The sequence below is a fragment of the Hyaena hyaena genome, unplaced genomic scaffold (assembly GCF_003009895.1).
Source record: "Hyaena hyaena isolate Hyena2069 unplaced genomic scaffold, ASM300989v1 scaffold_277, whole genome shotgun sequence".
Taxonomy (NCBI): Eukaryota; Metazoa; Chordata; class Mammalia; order Carnivora; family Hyaenidae; genus Hyaena; species Hyaena hyaena.
The window spans coordinates 1,502,059-1,526,757 of NW_024080905.1; the positions used below are offsets into that span (position 1 = coordinate 1,502,059).

Genomic DNA, 24,699 nt, shown 5'->3' on the forward strand with positions numbered 1-24,699 from the left:
TTTTATGAAAAACTGCCAGGCTTTGTTCCCAAAGTGATTATACCATTTTATATTCTCACCCACAGTGAATGAGAATTACACTTTCTCCACATCTTTGCCAACACTTGGTATTTTGAATCTTTTCATTTTTAGCCTCTACTAGTTGTGTAGTAGTTCCTCGTTGTTTTAATTTGCATGTCCCTGATGACTAATAGTGCTGAGGACCTTTTCACATGCTTATTGACAATTTATATATCTTCTTTTATGAAGTGTCCATTATATAGTTTTGTTCATTTTTGTTTGTATTATTTGTCTTATTATTGTCTTATGCTATATATTCTGGATATAACTATATCCCTTGACAGATTAATTTATTGCAAATGCATTGCAGCCAGTGTTTTCTTTTTCTTAATGGTATTGTGAAGGGTAGAAGTATATTATGTCCTTTATCCCTTTTATGGTCAGTGTTTTTGTATATTGTCTAAGAAATCTGTGCCTACTAAAGTAGTGAGAATTTTTTTCCTATGCATCCTTCTACAAGTTTTATAGCTTGAAGTTTCACATTTATGTTTATGATCCATTTTGAGTTAATTGTTCTATATCATGTGAATTATGTATCTAATCCTTTATTACTTAAGTATCACGTTAGCTTTGGGTTTTTTACAGAGGCCCTGCTTCTTTTGCTACTATTTTGTCTTCCTTTTAGTTTACAGAATTTTTTAATATTCCATCTTATTTCCTTCAATGTCTTTTTAATTATACTTCTTTTTTGTGTGTTTGCTCAAAAGCTAACAAAATACTTTCTTAGCTTATCAGTAAGTCTTCTTAGAGTAAATATGCTACTACTTCACACCACACACTTTATATTTTATAGCTGACACGATATTTTGCACACTTCAATGTAATAACCTCACAACAGTATAATTCTGTCTGCCCTCTTCTTTATGCCATTTTAGTTGTATCTTTTAATTCTGCTTATATTATAAACTCCACCTTACTGTTATTTTTGCTTTGCATGATGAGTTGTCTTTTAAGGAAATCAGTGAAGAAAACCAGTCTTTCCATTTATCCAGTTGTTTGCCATTTCTGATGTTCTCCATTCCTTCTTCTAGATACGTTTCCCTTTTGTGTCATTTCCCTTTGGCATGACAGACACTTTTAGTATCACGTAGTGTGAATGCTCTCAGCTTCTGTGTGTCTAAAGACGTCCTTTTTGCCCTCTCATTTTGATAATATTTTTGGGGGTATAATTAAACTTTTTTTATGTCAACACTGTAAAATTGTATCCTATATTCTTCTTGCCTCTATTGTTTCTAATTAGAATCCAACTGTTATTCATACTTTTCCTGTATATAATGTGTCATTTTTCTTCTAACTCCTTTATTTTTCTTGTGTTTGTTTTTCAATAGTTCAATTGTACTCAAGTGTGATTTTTCTTTTATTTATCTTGCCTAGGATTGACTAAACCCCTTGTAGCTCATATGATTTTTTAAATCAAATTTGGGAGAATTTCACACACACTATATATATATAAATATATATTTTTTTCCTATTTTCATCCACTTCTCCTTCAGGGTCTCCGATTATATGTGTGCTAGACTCTTTGGTATTTTTTTCTAGGTTTTTGAGAATCTCTTCTTTTTTATTTTACACATTTTTTTCTTTTTTTCCTTCAGATTAGATAGTTTCTATTGGTACACCTTCAAGTTTAATACTTTTTATTCTACTTTAAGGTTTCTATTAAGCCCATTCATGAATTTTAAAATTTCAGCTAGTATACTCTTTTAAAAATTTCAATATATGCACACTTGGGTGACTCAGTTTGTTAAGTGTCCTACTTCAACTCAGGTCATGATCTCACAGATCATGAATTTGAGCCCCGCGTCAGGCTCTGTGCTTTGGATTCTGTGTCTCCCTCTCTTTCAGTTCCTCCCTAGCTCATGCTCTGTGTCTCTATCTCAAAACTAATTACACATTTTAAAAATATTTTAATTAAAAACTAAAGTCAATATAGTTAACATATATTGGTTTCAGGTTAGTATAATTTTAAGTTATAGAATTTCTGTATGATTCTTTTAATGGTTTCCTTTGTATTGCTAAGATACCCTATCTATTTACCATTGAGGCTCTATTTTTCTTTAAGTCTTTGAACATATTTCTAGTAGTTGCATTAAATTTTTTGCTAATCTAGTTATCTGGGTCATCATCAAGTCACAAGACTACATTTTTTCTTGACTATGATTTCTATTTCTCTGTTTATTTGTATTAGTGGCAATTTTTGAGTTATATACTGGGTATGGTGAATGATATGTTAGGAAGACTCTGGATTCTCTTCTTTTTCTCTGAAGCTTATATCGGTTCGATCTTTAGCTGATTATCTTGTTCTTGTGTAGATTTGTATTTTTTATTTGTTAAGCTGCATCTGTGAACAATACCTAGGTATTTGCTAATCCCTTAGAACTAGGCAGGTCTCAAGCTCTAAGTTTTATCACTCCTGCAAGTTTAGTTAAGACTTATACTGTGATAGGAAAGCCTTACTCTTGGTCATGGTCTTCATTTCGAAGGTGTGGCCTTTCTGGTGTCTCAGTTGGGTGCCTGGCATGTAAATGAGGGGATTCTGATGGGGGGAGAACTCCATAGTCTTCCAGTGTTGCCTGTCCTGTAGCTTCCAGACTGTTAGCAGCGACCCTCTCGCACGCCTGGCAAGTCTCACCTCATGTCTGCAAGAATTATTAAGGGACTTTACACAGATGGCTGGCCCTCCTTCTGTATAGTTCTTCTTGCTGGAATACTTCCTTGAAGTTCCAGCTCCTTTGACAGCCCTAAATTCTGATCCCTGCTTCCTCAGCTCAACAGAACTGTCATTTACCACTTGGACTTTAGCAAACTGCTGGGATCAGAACATTCCACAGGTAAAGAGCCAAGGAAACAGAGTCCCACCTCATCAGTTTTCTGTCTGCCAAGGATCACAGTCTTGAATTTCCCATTGCCCAGTGCATCATATATTTTGTCCAGTTTCACAGTTGTTATGGAGAGGGGTTAGTTTAGTACTAGTTATTTGTCATGGCTGGAAGCAGAGATTCCTATATTTTAGACTGAATAAACTTATAAAATATTAAAGAATCTCAGCCTACCCTGGAGAGGGGATAGGAAGGAGGTAAGAAAAGTGGAGGTGGTGAAAGGATGGAGGTAGAGAGAATGGGAAGAAGTTAGATACTTGTTAGTTTTCAATACATTGTGTAACACAATTTTAATAAATATTGTTTAGATATGGGGCAGATACTGTAGTAAATGGCAGTTAATAATTGCTAATAAGGTTCTGTTTATATTTCCATAGTGGAGGAAATGTAGTCACATAAAGCAATCACCAAGTGATATTGTGGGGGCTCCAATTGCTATTTGCATAAAGTTTTATGGAACACAAGGAAATGAATTCTGCTCAATTTAGAAGTTTCACAGAGGTGGTGGTATTTGAATGAGACTTTAAATGATATAGGAGTTTATTTGTTTAATAGCATGTTGGGCTAGAAAGGGAAGCTGTTAGATACATAATTTCAAACAAAGTAAACAGTGTGAGGACCATTTCATAAGGGATCATGTTTACCTTTGTGCCAGCAAAAGAAAAGAAACTTAATGAATAAATCAGAATTTCAGTCAGAATTGAAAAACAACCAATTTTTGTGCCACAATAGTCACTTTCATATGGACAAAGTACAGGGAAATTACTCATCATTACTTCTCAAATATTTGCTGAATTGTTCCTTTGCATGGGATTCGGATTATACAAACCATTCTCCTGCAGACTAATTGCAGGTTGCATTAGAACTATTCACTAAAACTGTATTTCCCTTCAGGGAGTAGAGTGGGTAAGCAAGGAACATTATCTCTAAGAACAAATGACATAAACAGATTTGCTCTAGATATTTGATTGACTGGCTAAAGCTATGTGACTGTGGGGGTGGTCAATGAATGTGCCAGTTCCATCAGCTCAGGGCGACTGGATCATAACCTTCACTTAATGTCCATTTGATCCATGGATTTTTATCTCAGTAATATTCATTACTGATATGAAGTACTTAATACACCATTCTCTCTCTCTGCCCTCTCTTTCCTCCCCCCTGCTTTCTTCCTGCCTTTTCCTTTCCTGCCTCCGTCCCTCCCTTCCTTCCTCCCTTCTTCCTCCCTCCCTTCCTCCCTTCCTTCCTACTTTCCTTGATCTTTGAAGAGATATTTCTTAAAAGACTATAGAAAAGTATAGAAAAGTATACAATATTCATCTTTGAAGTTAAATATCACTCTAAATTTTTTTTCATTAAAGTAAAGCCTTGCTTGCTTGCTATTTAAATTAAACCAGGGCCCCCTGGCTGGGTCAGTCGGTTAAGCATATGACTCTTGATTTTGGCTTAGGTCATGGTCTCAAGGTTTGTGAGTTTTTGAGCCCTACATCAGTACTATTAGTGCAGAACCTACTTGGGACTCTGTCTCTCCCTCTCTCTATGCTCCTCCCCCTTTTCTCTCTCAAAAATGAATAAACATTTTAAAATAGAGTAAGCCAATTATTTGATGAACGCCTGTTACTTTGAACATTATACACAGGTAGTAGAACCTGTAATATTGTCTATGCATCTCTATGCTGTCAATCCCAGTGGCTCCTGTCCTCTTTTCTGAGTATGATTATCCAGAGCAAATGGGGAAATTACACATCAAAACATCCTCATTTTATCTTTCTACTTATACTAAAGTATAATAGTTTATTCTCTCTCAGAACCTTTTAGGAGGCTTGTGTCTACTCCTGGACCCTAGATTTATGTTATTACTAGATACAGTTGAAGATACAATATGTTAAAAATGCATTGAAACAAGATTTTCTTTTTTTAATTTTTTTAGCGTTTATTCATTTTTGAGAAACAGAGACAGAGTGTGAATGGGGGAGGGGCAGAGAAAGAGAGAGGGAGACACAGAATCTGAAGCAGGCTCCAGGCTCCAAGCTGTCACCTGTCAGTGCAGAGCCCAATGCGGGGCTGAAACTCTCAGAAGGCGAGATGGCGACCTGAGCTGAAGTCAGATGTTTAACCCACTGAGCCAGCCAATCGCCCCCAAACAAGATTTTCTTTAGAAAGTATCTCACATTTGAAGGATGTAGGAGATTGTGTGGGTTGGTTAGTAATTATAGAGTCTGATGGACGGAATCGGTAGTTAAAACTCTTAAAGTAGAACAGTTAATATTTAATTGCAATATAAAATTGTCCAAGTACCATCTTAATGTATTATGAATGATCTGATTTATTCCTTATCATTTATGCTCTACTTTTCATACATTTTTCTCAATTGTTTTGAAACATAATGATTACTCCCATTTATTGAGTACATACCAAATGCCAAGCCCCTTCATTGCATTCTCTCTCACCCATATATGCATAGTCAAAGGTAGTTATTACCATCCCTATTGGGGAGATAAGCTCAGAGAGGTGCAATAATTTGCCCAAGGTTGCATAACACTTCAGTGTTTGACCTAGGCATTGATTCAAGGTCAGTCTGATTCCTGACACTTACCTTCTGTTCTTTGCATGGCTGAGGCATCTGCTTTGTCATTTCTCATAAATGCATCCTTTGGTGAAAACCATTCTAAAGAAAGATGATGAAAAGGAGAACAGAACTGAACTATTTCTAGGTCTCCTCTGTGATTTCCGTGATGGAGCCTAATGTTTAATGTTTATGGTAATGTGCATAGATTAAAAAGTGTAACACCTCCAAGGTCTACAAAGGTATGATGTATGTAACAGTTTCCACCACATAGCTTAAGTTTGTTTTTAATAATTGTTTTTGCCTTTGAGGTTTAAAAACACTTAATTTTGAAAGGAAACCATTCCTTAACAGTCTAGAATGGCCTATTGACAATCAAGTACCTTGGCACAAATTAATGAAGTGTGTATTACTGAATGTCATATAAATGTAGCATGAAAATTTTCTGTTTTCTCTCTTATGCTCTTATTTCTTTTCACAGCATGCATGACAGACTATACGGAAGAATCGGGGACTTTTACTTCTCCAAACTTCCCCAATAATTACCCCAACAACTGGAAATGCATTTATAGGATCACGGTGGAAACCAGCCGACAGATTGCATTGCACTTTACAAACTTCTCCTTGGAGGAGGCCATTGGTGGAAACTGCATAGCAGATTTTGTGGAAATCAGGTTAGCACCTTTGTTTTATCATCTTTTTCCTTACTTGTCTTCATTCATAATCTTTCTGGGAAAAGGTTAAGACAAACACAGGGAACTCCTCTGTAAAGCTCCCTGTTGTGCTCTTTATTGCAAGATATAAAGTTTGTCGTATGGAGCCCGACTTCACAGAAGAAAAACAGAAAACTGCCTAAGGTTCAGTGGTTATTTTGAAGTGATTATTTTATGGGGAATATTTGAAAATAAACTCCAGATTTTATTTGGGCAGAAACAAAGGCACTACTACTCTGAAATTAGATACTTGCCATTACTGAATACTGTCTTTTATTTTTTTTAAACAGGCATTAAAAAATTGTCTTAATGTTTACTTATTTTTGAGGGGTTGGGGGAGAGAGGACCCAAAGTAGGCTCTGCACTGAAAGTGGAGAGTCTGATGTAGGGCTGGAACTCCCCAACTGGGAATGTGATCTGAGCCAAAGTCGGATGCTTAACTGACTGAGCCACCCAGGTGCCCTGAATACCTACTTTCTTTATGAAAGATCAATTTAAATTTTAGGCTGTTTATTGTCCATTGGTCTAATCATATCCAAAAAAAATGAGGGTAAGATAACAACCTTAAAGTTTTCACCAAGTTTTTTGTGTTCAAGTAATAAAATCTAGGCTCGTGAATATCAGTGTAAGAACTTTTTCTTTAATTCTTCGGTATTTAGAGAGAATGATTTAAAGAGTTATATTTGCAGTAAAGGTAAGTTGACGTGTATATTGCTATCTACCCAGATCATTTTACATTGAAATAAATTAGGTTAATCAATTTGGTGTGAATTAATGTCAGATTTTTATTTGACCTTTTAAAAGCCTAGAGTATTATACTCTTTTATAATAAATTTTACTCTATAACGTAAAGTATGGTACTAAAATAATTCACAGTTACATCATATCATGCCAAAATAACAATTTTCTTAATTTGTAATAATTAATCATTAGATCTTAATGTTGAGTGAATTCCTCACCTTTTTTTTAAGCTTGAAAGAGTTACAGATTACAAGGTAGACTTAAGACCCCAAAAGTCCTTGGGGAAGAATTATATTCAAAATTTTCCTAAATATGTCAAATACAACATTAAATTTGGACAAATTCAAGTTAGAAGGCAAACATTTAAGTTTTCTCTGTAACATTAGGCAACATTTGTTTATCCTGTTAATAATTATGGTCTCTTTATCCCATGTTCTCTGACACATTACCAGATGCTTCATTTGAGAGGGAGAAGATTAAACTCTTCCTCACAGCTTGAAATTGGTTATATAAAATATTGTGCAAACCATAAATGATGTTCCTTATTAAGCTACTCACATGCTTTTAATCAGGTGAAAAATTGAAAACTTGAAATGGTGATTTAGAGTTTAAAAAAATTTTTTTGTAATGTTTTATTTATTTTTGAGAGAGAGAGAGAGAGAGAGCATGAGCAGGGGAGGGTCAGAGAGAGAGGGAGACACAGAGTCTGAAACAGGCTCCAAGCTCCAGGCTCTGAGCTGTCAGCACAGAGCCCAACGCGGGGCTCGAACCCACAAACTGTGAGGTCATGACCTGAGCCGAAGCTTGACGCTCAACTGACTGGGCCACCCAGGCGCCCCTGATTTAGAGTATTTTTATAAAAGGTGGACTGACCTAAGCTGATCTGTTTGCAGTCTCAAAGTTCAGATAATATTAAATGTTTATACAGTAATATTATCAAGAACCAGTAAATGGCTGTATCTGTATTTTGCCACAGAGATGGAGGCTATGAAAATTCACCAGTCCTGGGAAAATACTGTGGCTCAAATCCACCTCCGAGAATCCTCTCTCACAGTAACAAACTCTGGTTAAAATTTGAGAGTGACTTCTTTGGCTCAGCGCCTGGATTCTCAGCTTACTGGGATGGATCATTAACAGGTAAATGGCAAAGAGCTGTCTTTAATTGGAGAATCCAGTCTGATTGGTTTCTCGATTCTTAGACTGCCATGCTCTTATCTGTTTGTTCTCCAGCTGTGTTTTGTCATTACTATTTGTACTAACCTTCAGTATTGCAAATATTTCTGAATTAACAGCTGCCATTTGGATTTGGATTTTGAGGGCAGAGTAGAGAGGAATGTCCTAGTTTTGCAGTATATTTCCTCAAGCTGGTCATCTTGGTCAGGAGAAGGAAAGGACATTGCTACAGGCTGGCTACTCTTTGGTGATGCAGTTTTGTTTTGCAGTCTGGTTAAAAGGAGAGTAACAGTAGCCCCAGTTGGATAAAGACAAGAAGATTCCATTCTACCATCAAGAAAAAGATACGTGTCATCTCGTCTCTTTCTCCTGTAGGTTGTGGGGGTAATCTCACCACCCCCACTGGCATGTTCACGTCCCCCAACTACCCAATGCCCTACTACCACAGCTCCGAATGCTCTTGGTGGTTGAAATCCAGCCACGGCAGCCCATTTGAACTGGAATTTGAAGACTTCCACTTGGAGTACCACCCAAACTGCACTTTAGATTACCTGGCTGTACGTATAAAGTTCAGTTGTTTCCTTCATGGCTCCCATCTCACCCACACACATAATGTGTATTTTTTATCTTCGGAATTCAGGGAAGGGGAACAATTAAAATATCCACATAAAAAAACTTAAAATAAAAAATAAAAAGAAAGTTTAGTGAAAATGACAGCCTTAAGAGTATGGCATATATTACCGAATGGCTTGTAACTATTTAAAATATTGAATATGAACCATTAAAATATGGTTAAAATCTCCCCAAAGGGGTGATAAGCTCTATCATAATTATTGCCTATGTAATTTCGACATATGCATTGAAAAATAACAATGTAGAGGACTATATTGGTGAATCAGAGAAGGTGCTTGAAGTCACCAAGGTGGGACTTTTCACAATAGCATCAACTCACCCTTGTCCATTAAAAAAAAACTAAATAAAAAATGCATTAGAATGTCATAAATTATAAACTGTGAAATACAAAAGCAAGGAGTGCTACTGATAACAGCTATGGTCTCAAAAATACGTATCAGTCTTTCACTTTTAATCTTCACATTTCAGTGTGGGTTCACACCCTTACCTCTGTACACAGCCATGGCTAAATGACCCAAGTTCATGCTCCAAGTTTATAGACGTTTAAGAAGAATTTTCAAAGATACTTGATTCAGGGCTGTTCTTGTGTTTTGTCATGGATTTCTTGTATTTCTATATATTTCTCCCCCACTTCTTAAGAGCTAGAGTCCTTTAGATAATGTTTATAGCCACGGCCACCTGACATTTAAAATGTTTCATTAAAGGTGTATGATGGCCCAAGTACCAGCTCTCATTTGCTCAGTCAGCTTTGTGGGAATGGAAAACCGCCTCTCCTGCGTTCTAGTGGAGATAGCATGTTTTTAAAACTCAGGACAGACGAAGGACAACAAGGAGGTGGCTTCCTAGCTAGATACCGGCAGAGTAAGTATGTACACTGGCCGCTCCGTGGCAGGGCCTCAATTTCCTGGTAATAAAACAAACTGAAACAAGTGTAACCCATTGGCTCAAGCAATTGAAATAAATCTTTGCTCCTTATGACAAAGATTTAATTCTGTTTGAGAGAAAAATGCGTAGCATTAAATTTAACACCCTGTAGCAAAAGCATGTGGTAAGCTATGGAAAATAAGAGTATTTAATATGCTGAGATAGTTGCCATTCGGTTAAAGATCAGTGTAACAGGTTAACAGCTAACGGGTTTTCATTTGTATCAAACATTACAGACTTCTAATTAGACATTATTCCACTGCACATAGCATCTCCCGTACTATATTTTTTGGTCTTGTACATCAAAAGGTACCTTAATTTTTATTAAGGGAAACTACAGTTCTTATAAATCTTATGGAGACTAAGCACATTCTTTATTGTGGAAAAATCTGGTCATTGTAAAGATGCCATTTTAAAATCTACTGTCCTATGAGGCAACATGGTAGAATTAAAGGATTATTACACAAAGAATCAAGGACCCCAGGGGTTTTTCCCTGGCCCCTAACCCCTGAGAAGGTCACTTTTCCGTGGGATTCTATGATTTCTTCTCTTCAAAAAGGAGATTGAATATGGTCATCATGAAAGCTCCCTTCTAGGTCGAGAATGAAATATATTCTAATGTTACTTTCAAAATGGACATTTAAGAAAAGTTTCCTTGGGGCCCCTGGGTGGCTCAGTCAGTTAAGCATCCAACTTCAGCTCAGGTCATATACTCATAGTTCGTGGGTTCGAGCCCCGCGTTGGGCTCTGTGCTGACAGCTAGCTCAGAGCCTGGAGCCTGCTTCAGATTCTGTGACTCCCTCTCTCTCTGCCCCTCCCCTGCTCACCCTGCCTCTCTCTCTCTCTCAGAAATAAATAAAAAACATTTTTAAAAAATTAAAAAAAGAGAAGTTTCCTTGAATTATGTTATTCAATTAACACTTTCCTTGTGTTTTTGAAAGTACAGTTCCTTGCCCCGCTAAACCTAAATGTATCCATATTTTGGCATGGTTACCTAAAAATAGAATTGAGAGTCCTGAGATCATAAACTGAGCATACAATATTCCTTTGAATTATTAGAGAGGATATTAATGTTTGACCTTGACCAGGTGTGATTTTGAAAATATTCACATTCACTTACATTTGGGGTTAGGCTGAATCCTTTATAGTTTTGAATACTGAGTCTTAATGATGAAAAGCTTTATTCTGTAGAAATGTATCATAGTATTTGAGAAGCTCTTCTAAATTTTCTCAGGGATCTATCTTGTTGGTTGAGCATATAATCATTTCTCTAATTTTATTATTGCTATGTTAATTTGTTTCTCAGTTACAGTCAGATGCTTATTTAGGATCCCTCCCTGTGATACTTTATTTTTGCCTCATAATTTCAGAACACAGAACAAGTAGCTCAGTGCAGGTGAGATAAATGTCCTTAAAGGCAAAATCAGAGCGAACCAGTGAGGTTTTCTGTAAAATTTGCCATTTGAAATTGGCGGTTTGCAGATAGAATAATTTCTGAGCACAGAGAGCAGCCATATGGCTTTGTCGAGTATATTTTCTTCTGCCCTGACTTGTAGTCACTGAGGCGCAGGATACCTCTCTGCCGCATAGCTGTAACTTCTCACAGGTATCTAAAACCACAACATTATTATTTAGAATTCCTTTGTGGACAAAAAGGTGGCCTAAAGAGAAATAGCCTGAGTATTCCCTTGCTCCAGGAAAAGACTATTCTGAGGAGACACAAATGTACACTTTTCCACACCAAAGTGTGTATAATGCTGTCCTAGTCACCTGTCAGGAAGAGTATAGTAGCAGAAGTGCATCTGTGAACCACATTTTTCAGAGACCATGTTTTCAATATAGTGTTTACTGTCTCATTCTCTTTATCACGCATCACGCAGACAATATGGAAAAGGCTTAAGAAAAGGCGTGTATATGCCTTGTTCATATCATTAGTTTGAGCTGAAATTGGCACTGACTCCCAGGACCAGCCACACCTAGAGGTACCTCGTATAGTTTTGTTGAAAACTCAGCTGAGGAAAATGCCAGCTTTTGGTATTTTCAAAATGGAAGACTTTTTTTCAAAATTTAAGATGTCCATTTCTTCCTCCAATCCTTTACATTGCCTCTATTCGTTTGGTACTTCCTGATGACTAACTAGAAGAATAAGGGAGCCTTTATTGTGAATTTCATGCTGACTTTGGGACGGTCAACAAAGCCTTGCTGTTGTTTGCCGTTAGCATTCACATGGAACTTTGTGTTTTTAAACTGTTGAAGTTAAAGTTCAGGATTTCTGTTCTTTCCAAACGTTAAAGTTAGAAAAACAGAAGCATAGAATATTTAACACATTTTTTGTAAACAAACAGATTAGACTGCCCTCTGAGTAGGACTGAGCTATCCTGTTTTCCACCAGTTCACAGGAATTTGATGCCTCTTTATGGGAGTCGGTGATTTTCACGACACTTTAAAGTTTATGAACTCCCTTAAGTATTACTTCACATTTGTTCTAAATGGAGACTCACTATAAACTGCTGTACTGCACATATATGTAGATATATGTATATGCATAATATATACAGATATGTAATAAATAAACTATATATTTTATTTTTTTATTAAATATTTTTATTTATTTCTAGGACAGAGAGAGAAAGACAGCGTGAGCAGGGGAGAGTCAGAGAGAGAGGGAGTCACAGACTCTGAAACAGGCTCCAGGCCCTGGGCTGGCAGTCAGCACAGAGCCCGACGCGGGGCTCGAACCCACGAACCGCGAGATCATGACCTAAGCGAAAGTCAGACGCCCAATAGACTAAGCCACTCAGGCGCCCCAATAAACTATATATTTTAATCTAGATGTTTTCTTAAAGGAAAATCTCACACATCTTGGGGCAATTATGAAAGACACCATGGTGGTTCTTAATAAAAAATCATGGTTGGTTTGTTTCAGCCTGTGAGAACGTGGTAATTGTGAACCGAACCTATGGCATCATAGAGAGTATACATTATCCAAATCCCTATTCTGAAAATCAGCGTTGCAACTGGACCATCCAAGTGACAACTGGCAACACAGTGAATTACACATTTTTCGCATTTGATTTGGAAATTCATACAAACTGCTCCACAGACTACTTAGAGGTATGTATTCTGACGCTAAATAAGTGACTGCATTTTCAGATTCAGTTAGGCAAGCCAAACTAGAAGTCACCGTGCTCTGTAGAACCGAGTCCCCAACTCTGCTCTACACATTTGTGATGTGCCAACCACCGTGGTATTTGAACAGGTATATTTCATGTCACTTTCACTGCATCATATTAGTATTAAGGATATTTAATGCACTAAATTATGTACACAAAGGACTATCTATGTTTTTAGGTTCCAACATAGCTTCTGGACTGACTGACCTCATATTCTTTAGATAATCCCAGAAGTAAAAGAATAACTTCTATTTTTTGTTACTTTTGTTTTCTATAAACAGGAGATCAGAAAATGTTTGGGTGCCATGGCTTTATTTAATAACGAACTTACCGATATTAGAAATCATGATATTGATTCTTGTTTTTATTTTTAAATTTAACTTCATTTTCAGTTCACTTTTCTTTTGGTAAAACAGAAATTTCTATTTGTTATGATGACCACCCATAGCATTTATTCAACTCTGTATATAATGCTATTCAATGGAAGTTGCTTGAAAATTAGCCAACCCAAAATATCAGCTAATCTGCTATTTTTACAATAAGATGTTTTATTTATAAAAGCTTTTTTGCATCTATGACTTTTTAGGGCCATAGATTGAAGAGTTAGGGACCTACTTGTTTTACTTACTTTATTAATGAAACGATGCATACATGTATAAAATTTTATAGACTATTACATTGATTTAGAAATTATGGTTTCTGCTTTTGCACTTTGTAAAATAATTTGAAGGCCCTAACATATATTTTGACATCAAGTTTTCATCATTAACAAAATCACTTTTGATTCACTGACACTGTGTATAATACTTTTGAATCACATATGATGTTTTCACTACAAATCTTTTCTTAAGTGACAAGTACCCACTCTGATAACATCAGGATGTTCCCCCCCCCACCCCCTCCATGCCACCTATCCATGACACAGTGACTTAGTGGGTTTCTTTTTTTTTTAATCTAAATTTATTTATTTATTTTGAGAGAGGAAGAGAGAGAGAAAGGGACAGAGAGGGAGAGAGCACATGGGTGAGCAAAGAAAGGTAAGAAAGAATCCCAAGTAGGCTCTGTGCTGTCAGTGCAGAGCCCAGTGCAGGGCTTGAATCCATGAAGTATGAGCTCTTGACCTGAGCCCAAACCAAGAGTCAGACAATTAACTGACTAAGCACCCCGGTGTGCCCAGTGGATTTCTTTTTAAGGTAAACAGTGATTTTTAGAAATCTTGCCTACAAAGATTTCTGACATGCTGCACTTGTAACTTTAAGGACACGGTCTTAGGAAAAAATTCTTTATCCTTGTAAAATTTTCTTAACCTTCTTTTCACCAGTTCTTCACAAAAAAAAAAAATTAGCACTGATTCAGGCTACTTGAGGTTGACATATCTTTTCAAAATAGCCGTTTTGTTTTTCAAAACAAAGGAGAGAAAGCTTCTTGTACTCTGAGAGACTTTGGGAGGTCCCGAATGTATGAAGTCTCTTGTTTTTGAGGGATAATTCTTTTGGGGTGAAATCTTGCTTTATATTTAGAAAAGCTCAATATTATAGAAATAGTAGCTATAGGCTTTACCCATTAAAAGGTTATTATTTACCAGTATTTTAAAAAGTGTGATTCACACCAAACAGACTTACAAACATGAACTCAACAATGGTTTAAAGTCCATTTTCTGGGGTGCCTGGGTGGCTTAGTTGTTAAGCATCCGACTTTCGCTTAGGTCATGATCTCTTGGTGCGTGGGTTCGAGCCCCACATCGGGCTCTGTGCTGACCGCCAGCCCAGGGCCTGGAACCTGTTTCAAAGTCTATGACTCCCTCTTTCTCTGACCCTCCCCTGCTCACACTCTCTCTCTCTCTCTCTCCTAGAAATAAATAAAACATTAAAAAAAATTTAAAGTCCATTTTCCTTCATCTAGTGTTCACATGGTCTTCACAAGCTTCATAACGGCATGCTTGTCTCACTCCATTCACCTGGAATAGCCATTCTTTTATTTTCTTCTCATGGTATGAGCTTGTTCATTCTTTAGAGAAAATGGAAACTTGCTTGCAAAGCCCCTTGATCACACTACACACACAGCAATTCATCTTCCCACATTTTTTCCAGCTGTGATTGTGCCCACATGCCCTACCAGACTGTGAGCTCTTTGAAGGTGTCAGCTGTCTCCTACTGAATTTGTGACCCAGGCACCAATTATGGAGTTGGGATCCTATAGGAATTCAGTGATTCAGTATTAACTGAATATCACTGCCGTATTTTAGCATCAGCCTTCTGATAGCTCTTAATTGATGAGAAAGAACTGAATTCCAAACTGCACTTTTGGTCTAATTCCTATACATTCACCGCAGTTCTACTACTTTGAGCACAAATCAAAAGAGAAGTCATGGCCTTGAAGAGCATTGTGTGCATAACCAACCTATTGGCGCCGTAATGGGGATGTGATAAATGCACAATAGAGAAAGCTGCAGAGGGGGGAGGCAGCTTTTGACCTGGACCTTAAAGGAGGCTTTAGAAGAAAGAACAGGGAGGAAATGACATGAAGATTTTCCAAGGACTGGACTCCACCTCTTCGGGCTTACTTGAGAATGGAAGGGTAACAAAAAAGCCCATCAGATAATTTTTGAAGGTGTTTGAAAACTATCAGATGAAAAATGTGTGTCGCAACAACCACAGAGCCACTAATTAGAGGCCCTTCATCGATGATGTGAGAGGCATGCCATTTATCTTGTGCAACATTGATGGTGAAAGCAGCAAAAATACAGAGTGAGAACCAAAAGTTCAGCAAAGCCTTCCAGAGAATGACAGTGTTGCCAGAGGGAGGAGATTTTTTTCCGTTTCTGTAAGCCAAGGGGCAAGGCCACAGAGCTATTGCTACAATGGCTGGTCTATGATGAAAAACTTAAAAGCACAAATAACTACTTAAGAAGAGAAAAGCCACAAACACAAAATCTAGTTTCCATTATTTTAACAACTTCTAGTTAAAGGGTTTTTCAAGTATCTGAGCCAGGTCCCAGTTGAGTGACTGTTATTGCAGCCAGAAGTGAGTTATTTTGAATTAATAAAGCTGAGATTATGGAAGGACTCAGTTAGGTGCCGGTTGGACATTGTGCCTATCCTTGCTGAGGGGTGTGGGTTGGTAGAGAGCCCACTGGGAAACCAAACCATCCTTTATTATTTGTCCTCTGGGCAAAACAAAATGATTCAGTTTGGAAATTAAATACTCAGTGGGAGGAAGGGTCATTTGCCTAAGGAATAAAACCATATTGTCCTTGCAGTTATGGGAAGTAAACCTTAAGGATTCTTTGTGCATCCCACAACTTGGTTTCACTTTTTAATTTTTATGCTGCGTGTGAGTCTCTGCACAGAGGAGGACATTTCTAATAGGTGATTGAGTGAAATGAAAACGAAAGTGATGGATTTAGGAGACAGCGCACAGAGATGTGCAAGAAGGCCCGCGCATGTATTAAGTCAACAGAGAGCACGTGTTTGCAGTGTGAAGAGGAAAGAGGAAAACTCTGAGGTGGTGGTGTCACAGACGCTGAGGGCAAAGAGTATATAGAAGGTGACAGTGATCAACAAGGTGAGAGGCTCCCCAGGGGCCAAGAGGGGTCTCAGGGTTAAGAAGTGTCCCGTGGAGATCAGTGTGACTCCAGGCAGGGTGGTGTTTGGGGGGTTGGGGGAACAAGAGTGAGACCACAGTGTGAGAATGAGTGTAGACAGAGGTTTAAGTCCACGAATTCACTGATTTCTCTCAAGGAAATGGCATTAAATCCTAGCTTCCTTTCTCCAGCACTCATTCCGCATTTCCCTGACTCATTCTCGTTAGGCAAGCTCTCACTAGACACCCTCCTCTGCATGTTCTCTTGTATGCCAGTGTCTCTTCAAATGTGGCCCAGGGTTGGATTCAACACTCCAATGAAGCTGGCCAGGGTCAAGTCTGCTGGGGCTGTGTAATCTGGGTCACATCCTTCCGGTATCGTAGGCTGAGGCAACATGGCCTTACTGTTAGTCAAGTTGTAATGTTGGACTATATTAATACCTATATTCTCCAGGTCTCTTTTACATGAACTGTAATGGCTTCATAGCCATACATAGGATATTATTCCTATTAAGTTATATTTGACTATTTTGCCTGAGAATTGAACATATAATGATCCTTGTTAACCCCACTTCTTTCATCTGTAAATTATTTATTTGTATATAGACTTACTGGCCACTGGCCTCGTACTTCTTCAAAAGTAATTGATAAAAATGTCAAAAAAGATGGCACTTGTTTTAAACACACCAAAATGACAGATTTCTTTGGTAAAATGATGCATTGTTGGACGCTTCTGGGATACTATTCAAACAACTTGAAATAATAATTGCTGATCTTTATTGGACACTTACTGTTTGCTAGGTAATTATTACAGCAACCCTATAATGTCAGAAAATTTACCCCATTTGATGGGTGAGACAGTTGAGGCAAATGTCTACAGTCACAAACATTAGAGGTATTAAAGCCAGGCTTTCTACCAGGCCCTGTGGCACCGGGCCAATGCTTTAGTCATGACACTGCACACCCTCTATGTATATACACAAAATCTTCTGTCACCTTCAGAGGTGACATGAGGGAGTGTCCATGGAGCCCTCAGATTTACCACGATACTGTCATGGAGAGAAGTCTACGTTATTTTAGCACACTTCTTCATAGATAAGCTCTGGTCATTTATTATTATCACCTTTTTCTTTTTCTTTTCTTTCTTTTTTTTTTTTTTTCTACTACATAGTGACAAATTATTTTTAGTGTCCAATTTAGAATGTTTCAGGGGCGCCTGGGTGGCTTAGTCGGTTAAGCGTCCGACTTTCGCTTAGGTCATGATCTTGCGGTTCGTGGGTTCGGGCCCCGCGTCGGGCTCTGTGCTGACTGCCAGCTCAGAGCCTGGAGCCTGTTTCATTCTGTGACTCCCTCTCTCTCTGACCCTCCCCTGCTCATGCTGTCTCTCTCTCTCCTAGAAATAAATAAAAACATTTAAAAAAAAAATTTAAAAAAAAATACTGCCAACCTTATCCATGAGATTCTAGAATAAATCTTTCCTACAGTTTGGAAGTTTGAACATCTTCCCTGGAGGCCTCTGGCCATCCTCTTGTTTTCACTGCTGTGCTTCATGCTCTAGGTTGGAGGCACACACTGAAACTAACCCGTTAGGTTTGTGAACGGGCTGACCTCTGTGGACAGTAAAAAGCCTCATGACCCAGGATAAACTAAGAAGGTGGGAAATAGCAGGAAGAAAAGCAGCTCAGTGGCCTCTCCCTACACCTGTAAACTCCATTCCCACCTTGCTCCTCAAAAGCTTCCTCTGCTTCGCTGCTGCCTCAAAATTTTACCTTCAATATGGCCGCCCCAGCCACGACTCCACATGACCGTTTGCCTCGAGCTCTTACAACCAACTAGGCTTCCTCTTGGTGACAAGGTACCAGCACAGGGTTCTCATCTTTTTTTTTTTTTTTATGTTTTTTATTTATTTTTGAGGAGTGGGGGAGCGAGAGAGAGAGAGAGAGAGAGCGCACGAGCAAGCAGGGGAGGGGCAGAGAGTGAGGGAGAGAGAGAATCCCAAGCAGGCTTCATGCTGTCAGTGCAGAGCCTGACATGGGGCTCCATCTCATGAACCGTGATATCATGACCAGAGCTAAGAGTCAGATGCTTAACCAACTAAGCCATCCAGTTGCCCCTGGGGGTCTCATCTTTTTGAGCCTGACCGCAAAGGCATGGATGTAGCCCACTTGTGGATAGATGCCCCTTCGGGCAGTATGTCCGGCTCTGGCCAGGAGAAGTGAAGTCCAGTCCTCTGGCCAGCGAGGCTCCTAGACTGTGTGTGGGGGCATAGTTTCTGCTGGCCTGTTAGGACGTTTCTTAACACTCATAAATTCAATACAATTACAAAAATAGTTTGTGGGGACTGTACCTTTCAGTAGTGCAGGATATAATTCACTCAAGCCCCCACAATTCATTTGAAGGAATCGACTGCCTTATCTTGTAAATTGGATCTCATTATCTCTTCTTCTAGTTTCAAAACTATACTAGGTATGTTTCTGTTTTCCCTTCATCATATTATGCTCTTTTCTGGAAGTGTCGATCCATCCATATTTTGATCTTTCATTCGCCCTAGTCTTAGCCTTAGGAAGTAGACAGTTTTTTTCTAACTGTGCTGTTTCCCCAAGTGTAGCTAATCTGGGTGCTCATAAAATGGTCAGAAAGCTGTTACATGGCTCCATTGTTCGTTCTTAGTTGATTTCTTCAGAGGTTTCCCCTTTCATTGCCCCAAACGTCATTCCTGACTTCGTGGGCAGAATTTAATTTCATGAAAATTTGTCATCTTTGTTGAACTTTCTTTCTTTTCACTGTTGCTTCTCCTTTTTTTTAAATTTTGAATTGTTTTGGTCCATGAGCTCATATCTCCTTTTGAAGTTGGACTCCCTAAAACCTTCGGCCTATGACGGGCATAACCCATATCACAGAACCCCATAGATCACGGTCTCCTAGTGTTTTGTGCTGTGTTAACAACCACCTCTTTGCTGTCCAGAGCTGGTCCAGAGTAACATTTCTTTTCACTGCTTACTTTTTGAGAGAGGAGAGCATTTAAAGAATTCATCAAATTCCATGCTTTTTTCAGTTTAGACGTCTGAGAGATGTCCAGAGGGTTGAAATTGCCTCCCCTTTGCCACCCCTGTGTGTCTCCTTGCGATGCACCAATGTCCACATAATTCCTTGGTAAAAAATCACAGTCTTTACTGAGGAAGAAGCCGATGCGAAGGTGAAGGCTCTGTACCTGGCTGCCTTCCAGAGTCACTTGGAGATCTTGTTAGAAAAACCTATTCCTAGACCTCACCCCAGAACTCCTCAACCGAAGTCTCTGGGAATCTCAGTAGAGACCATCCCCCCAAGCCCCTGAGAGGGCACCTGAGACCACTGTCTGCAGCTCTGAAAGCACATTTTATCCTCCCTTCAGAGCTCTCTCCTGGGAATCACACTTATTTTTAATAGGTATCTTCTTAACATGCACCTTTGAGTGCTATTATGAAATATTTCTCTGTCAATAGGTCTGACTTTTCCAGTCCTGTAAGATATATCACGTCTTTTTCTCACCAAGACCTGGTGCTACTGTCATTATATTTATCTCATTATATAAAAATATCAGATTCACTCTGAGATTCTTGTGTCCCGATTCGAAACTCTTCTTCCCCCTCCTTCTTTATTTGGCATCTTTGACGCTATCACCTTCCAGTTCATTTCTGTCTGCCCTTCTAGGCCTTCCCCTTCTCAAGTCCTCTTGGTTATGTCAGTGACTTCTGTCAAACGCATCTCCCTCCAGTCTTCATGAGATTGATTTTGTCTCTTGCCAAATCTTCTTTCTGACGTCATCTTGACCACCAGATATTTATATTGTTAATTACACTCCCATGTCCTTTTCCAATGTTGTCATCCTGCAACATCCTGCATTTCAAATGAAAAAATGGCACGAAACTGAGTCTTCCAGTCCTACACCTGTGTTTTCTGAGTCTGCAGCCCGAGCAACACAATTTTCCATACTGCGACTGTGAAACATCAGGCCTGTTGTGATATTGTGATTAGGTAAGGTAACACGAGCTGTTGTTATGGAAGACTCATAAATTCTCAGATGCTTAAAATAATACAAGTTTATTTCTCCATCATGTTAGAGACCAATGCAGGCCTTCCTTGCCTTCCGCATGGTGATTCAGGAACCCAGAGAAAAGGGAAATCGGTTTGGGGAAACCACATAACTCTGTCTGCCACAAATGTGGATAGATATCTTACACATAAAGAGAAGCAAATTCTAATATATTTGAGAAAAGCTGAATTAAACACAGCTACACATGAGTTCTTGCTCTGTTTTTGCTGTGGTGTTTCCTCAAGCTGTTACTACCCTAAATATGCATTTTTCATTCATGGATCCATTCATTTGGCCTTTCAAATACATCTCAGACACACGCACTGTGTCACTTTTCCTTGTCTTCCCTGAGGAAGCCGATGGGAATCAATTCAGCACACAATACAAATTTAATTACAAGCTGTGTTAAGTGCTATCGGGGCATATCATCAGGTTCTCCAAAGACACGAAACAGGAAGACCGAGCTCACGTGTGCGGCAGAAAAGGCTTCCCTGGGGAAGAATGACTTACCAAGTTCAAAGGGAAGCTGTGTTCAAGGAGCTGTGAGAGATAAAGCTGGACCCTAGTTAGAGTGCAGGGGTAGATTGTGGTCGGTAATGCGTTCCTGCAGTAGGATCCAGCACGAACCACACTCCCTTTCACTTTGCACGCCGAGGCAACCGGACACTGTAAAGGGAGAATGAGAGGGGCACCTGGGTGGCTCAGTCGGTTAAGCGGCCGACTTCGGCTCAGGTCGTGATCTCACAGTCTGTGGGTTCGAGCCCCGCCGTGTCTGGGCTCTGTGCGGAGAGCTCAGAGCCTGGAGCCTGCTTCGGATTCTGTGTCTCCTTCTCTCTCTGCCCCTCCCCTCCCGCTCTCTGTCTCTGTCTCTCAAAACAAAATAAAATAAAGGCATAAAATAAATAAATAAATAAATAAATAAATAAATAAATAAATAAAGGGAGACTGACGGAGTCGGGAGTGGACAGCAGCCCGAGCACTCAGAGTAATGACAAAAGGTTAGTCCATGTCAGTGTGACCAGGCTGGCTGGGTCTGCTGGCTGGCAGCGATGGGAGTAAGGATTCTGCCCTCCTACACAGACTGGGAGCCAGGCGTCCTTTCCTTCCTGAAGATTCCATTTGAAAGGCGTGGCTCTCTGATCCTTGAGAAAGTACTCCTGAGTTCTAGGAGACACACATACATCTCAAAGGGACAGAGGAAGGATTCACAACTGGAAGCCCGTTTTAGTAAGTGTTCTAGGAGAAGGTGGCCAGGGGCCTGTCCTCAGACGCTGGCTGGGACAAGCCACAAATGCTTCTGGCCACCTGTAGCTTTTCTCTTGCGGCCGGAACTAAGAGTGGGACTGAGGTCGTCTTGGGGACGTGCCCCTGAGTGGTTAGAAACTATGTTAGTGTTTGTTTAAGTCTGAGTTTGGAGGCATGAGTGACTGAAACCGTGTGTGCCCAGAGTCCTCATTGTTTACAGGCCAAGGTTGAGGCCTAGTCAGGAAGAAGGTTCAGAGGGTCCTGGCTAGAGTCGAGCCCAGGAGAAAATCCTGGCCGACAGGACCCTGCAAGCAAGTGTAGCCCAGCCTTGAGGGGCCCTGAGGGGCTTCAGGGACCTCCCCTGGAGCAGCAAGCCATCTTTCAGGAGTGTGAGCAGGGAGAGGGCATGCTGAAATGAGCGCCTTTAAAAACCCTGGTTTGGGGGCACCTGCGTGGCTCAGCCTGTTGGGTGTCCGACTTCAGCTCAGGTCATGATCTCGCGGTTCGTGAATTCAAGCCCCACATTAGACTCCGTGCTGACAGCTTAGGGCCTGGAACCTGCTTCTGATTCTGTGTCTCCCTCTCTCTCTGCTCCTCCCCCACTCATGCTCTGTCTCTGTCTCTTAAAAGTGAATATATGTTAAATAAATAAATAAATAAATAAATAAATAAATAAAATACTCTAGCTGTAAGGGAAATTGCGGGAAGGTGAAAGTAACTGTGGAGACCCAGTGAGGGGTTGCTATAGCCCAGGTGAGAGAGACAGAGAGAGAGAGAGAGAGAGAGAAGGCACCAGTACCTTGTGTGCTGAGGGAGAATGTAACAGAAGGATTTGAGAGCGCTTAGGAGATAAAATCAGCAGAAGTTGACCAATGATTGGATGGGGTGGGGGTGGTCGTATGGCAAAGACAAGGCTGAGATGTAATTAATGGTTCCTTTCTTAAGACATTTGATTTTCCTCTTGCTTTCCGCCTGCAGCCCGCCTCACTGACGCTTCTCACAAAGGATAAATGATAAAGTCAACATTTTAGTCCACTTACTTCACTTGAAGCTCTGTTAAATATCACAAAGAATATGTTGATTCCATTGCATATGATAATTATAATTTAGAAATTATTATTATTTTAATGTCTAGTTTCGATAAAGAGACAGAGACAGAGTACAAGTGAGGGAAGAACAGAGAGAGAGGGAGACACAGAATCTGAAGCAGGCTCCAGGCTCCAAGCTGTCAGCACAGAGCTCAATGCAGGGCTCGAACCCACAACCCATGAGATCATGCATGACCTGAGCTGAAATCGGATGCTTAACCGACTGAGCCACCCAGGTGCCCCTAGAAGTTATTTTTGTTTTTCTCTATTATTACAGAAAATAAGGACTTTATTGCATCCTTGAATTTGATAATTCAAAATGTAACTAAATTATTTAATAATTAATTAGCTATTAATTATTAAATATTTAATTAAATATAATTAAAAATATAATCCCCAATGAAGGAAACATGAAGAAGCTATTCTTGAGGAATTTAATCACTAAACTTCTCCATGGCTCAGTTTCTAGAACTCTAAAATGGGAGAACAGTGCTACCTGCATTACAGAGCTACAGGGAATTTTAAATGTAGGTAGCATATATGAAGGACTTAGAATAATATTCTGCTAATAAATATTACTTATTATATGTTAATAAACATTATTTCAACATAAACACAATTTTACGGGTTAAGTTTTGCTCTCTAAAATATTTTGCAATCAGTGCAAAGCTATGGTTTCCAAAATAGCCTTCCCGGTAGTGACCAGCATAGATTGGCCTCTCATATGGAAAGCAGGGTTTCTGTCTGCTGGCCTTTCAGTTGTTCTACAAAAGCCATGGGAATTCTATATCCTAATCTAAGAAGTATGGTAGTCAACAGCCCATTTGCCAGTTGGAGAAAAGCAGATGAGATTTTATTTCTTAGCAAAGATGTTTCTGAGCTGACTTTCATCATCATGGCACCTCCTTAAACACTTCTGGGCCGATGAGTCACGCTTCCTGCAACTGTCTGTTAGAGGAAGTTTGCTTCTAGGACGCCTGGCATTCAGCTTAGAACTCAGAGAGAAGCTCTTTTAATTCTGAGGACAGCTACCATGCAAAAAGACTCATAACAAGGGACAACAGTATACAGAACAATGCAATTTCTGTCTCTAACTAGATACGAGTCTAGCATGGTACCAGTCATAATCTGGATGCAAAAGTTTAGAATGAAGTGTATTCATTGATTACTAAGCCACAGACTTCATATCATCATTAAGAGTAACAAGATGCACTTTACAAGAAATTGAAGATTCCAGTGCTGCCCAAGCAAAGTGTGATTTTTTTTTATCATGAAAAATTAAAAGGAGAGCTAGTTATTTCTGTGTAATCAAAACCCCTTTCCTTAGAAGGAAATGATGATCTTTCCTGGCCATCCCTCACAATGGAGAATTTCCATGTGATCGCCTGAATTTGCTGCAGTTAATGAGGCAGACACAGGAGCCTTCAAAAGATGGCCTTTGCTCTTGGATTCAAAAGAAACTCTGTGCGTTTCCCCTTTCAATATTCTCTCCAACGTGAAAGACAGAATCAGGATGAATAACAATCAGGCCTATGGATAACTTCCACTCTACCCCGAAGACAGGAAGAAGTACATCAGAGGCTTAAAACTTGAAATTGCTCTATTCACACTTCCTTCCCTGGGGGACCTTACCTAGCTGTCTCCTCAGACCACAGGCAGCAAGTGCGTGGAAGTTTCCTTCTACCATCTAAGGGGCACATGGCTTAAATGAGAACCCATAGCTCCAAATGCTAAATTTTAAAATTAGGAATCATTGTTGTGGATTTTGGTTAATTATCTTGATTGTCTACTTTTTAAATTAGGAAAGAGGGGCACCTGGGTGGCTCAGTGGGTTAAGCGTCCGACTTCGGGTT

At 39.4% G+C, this 24,699-nt stretch overlaps 1 protein-coding gene across 1 annotated transcript in view; it reads left to right on the forward strand.

Annotated features, from left to right (window-relative positions):
* Positions 1–24,699, forward strand: part of CUBN (cubilin) — a 274,401-nt gene that overhangs the window by 70,023 nt on the left and 179,679 nt on the right. Inside the window, 5 exon segments of the mRNA XM_039245893.1 lie at positions 5,984–6,176; positions 7,933–8,093; positions 8,505–8,686; positions 9,467–9,623; positions 12,613–12,800. Coding sequence (XP_039101824.1) covers positions 5,984–6,176; positions 7,933–8,093; positions 8,505–8,686; positions 9,467–9,623; positions 12,613–12,800 — 881 coding nt within the window.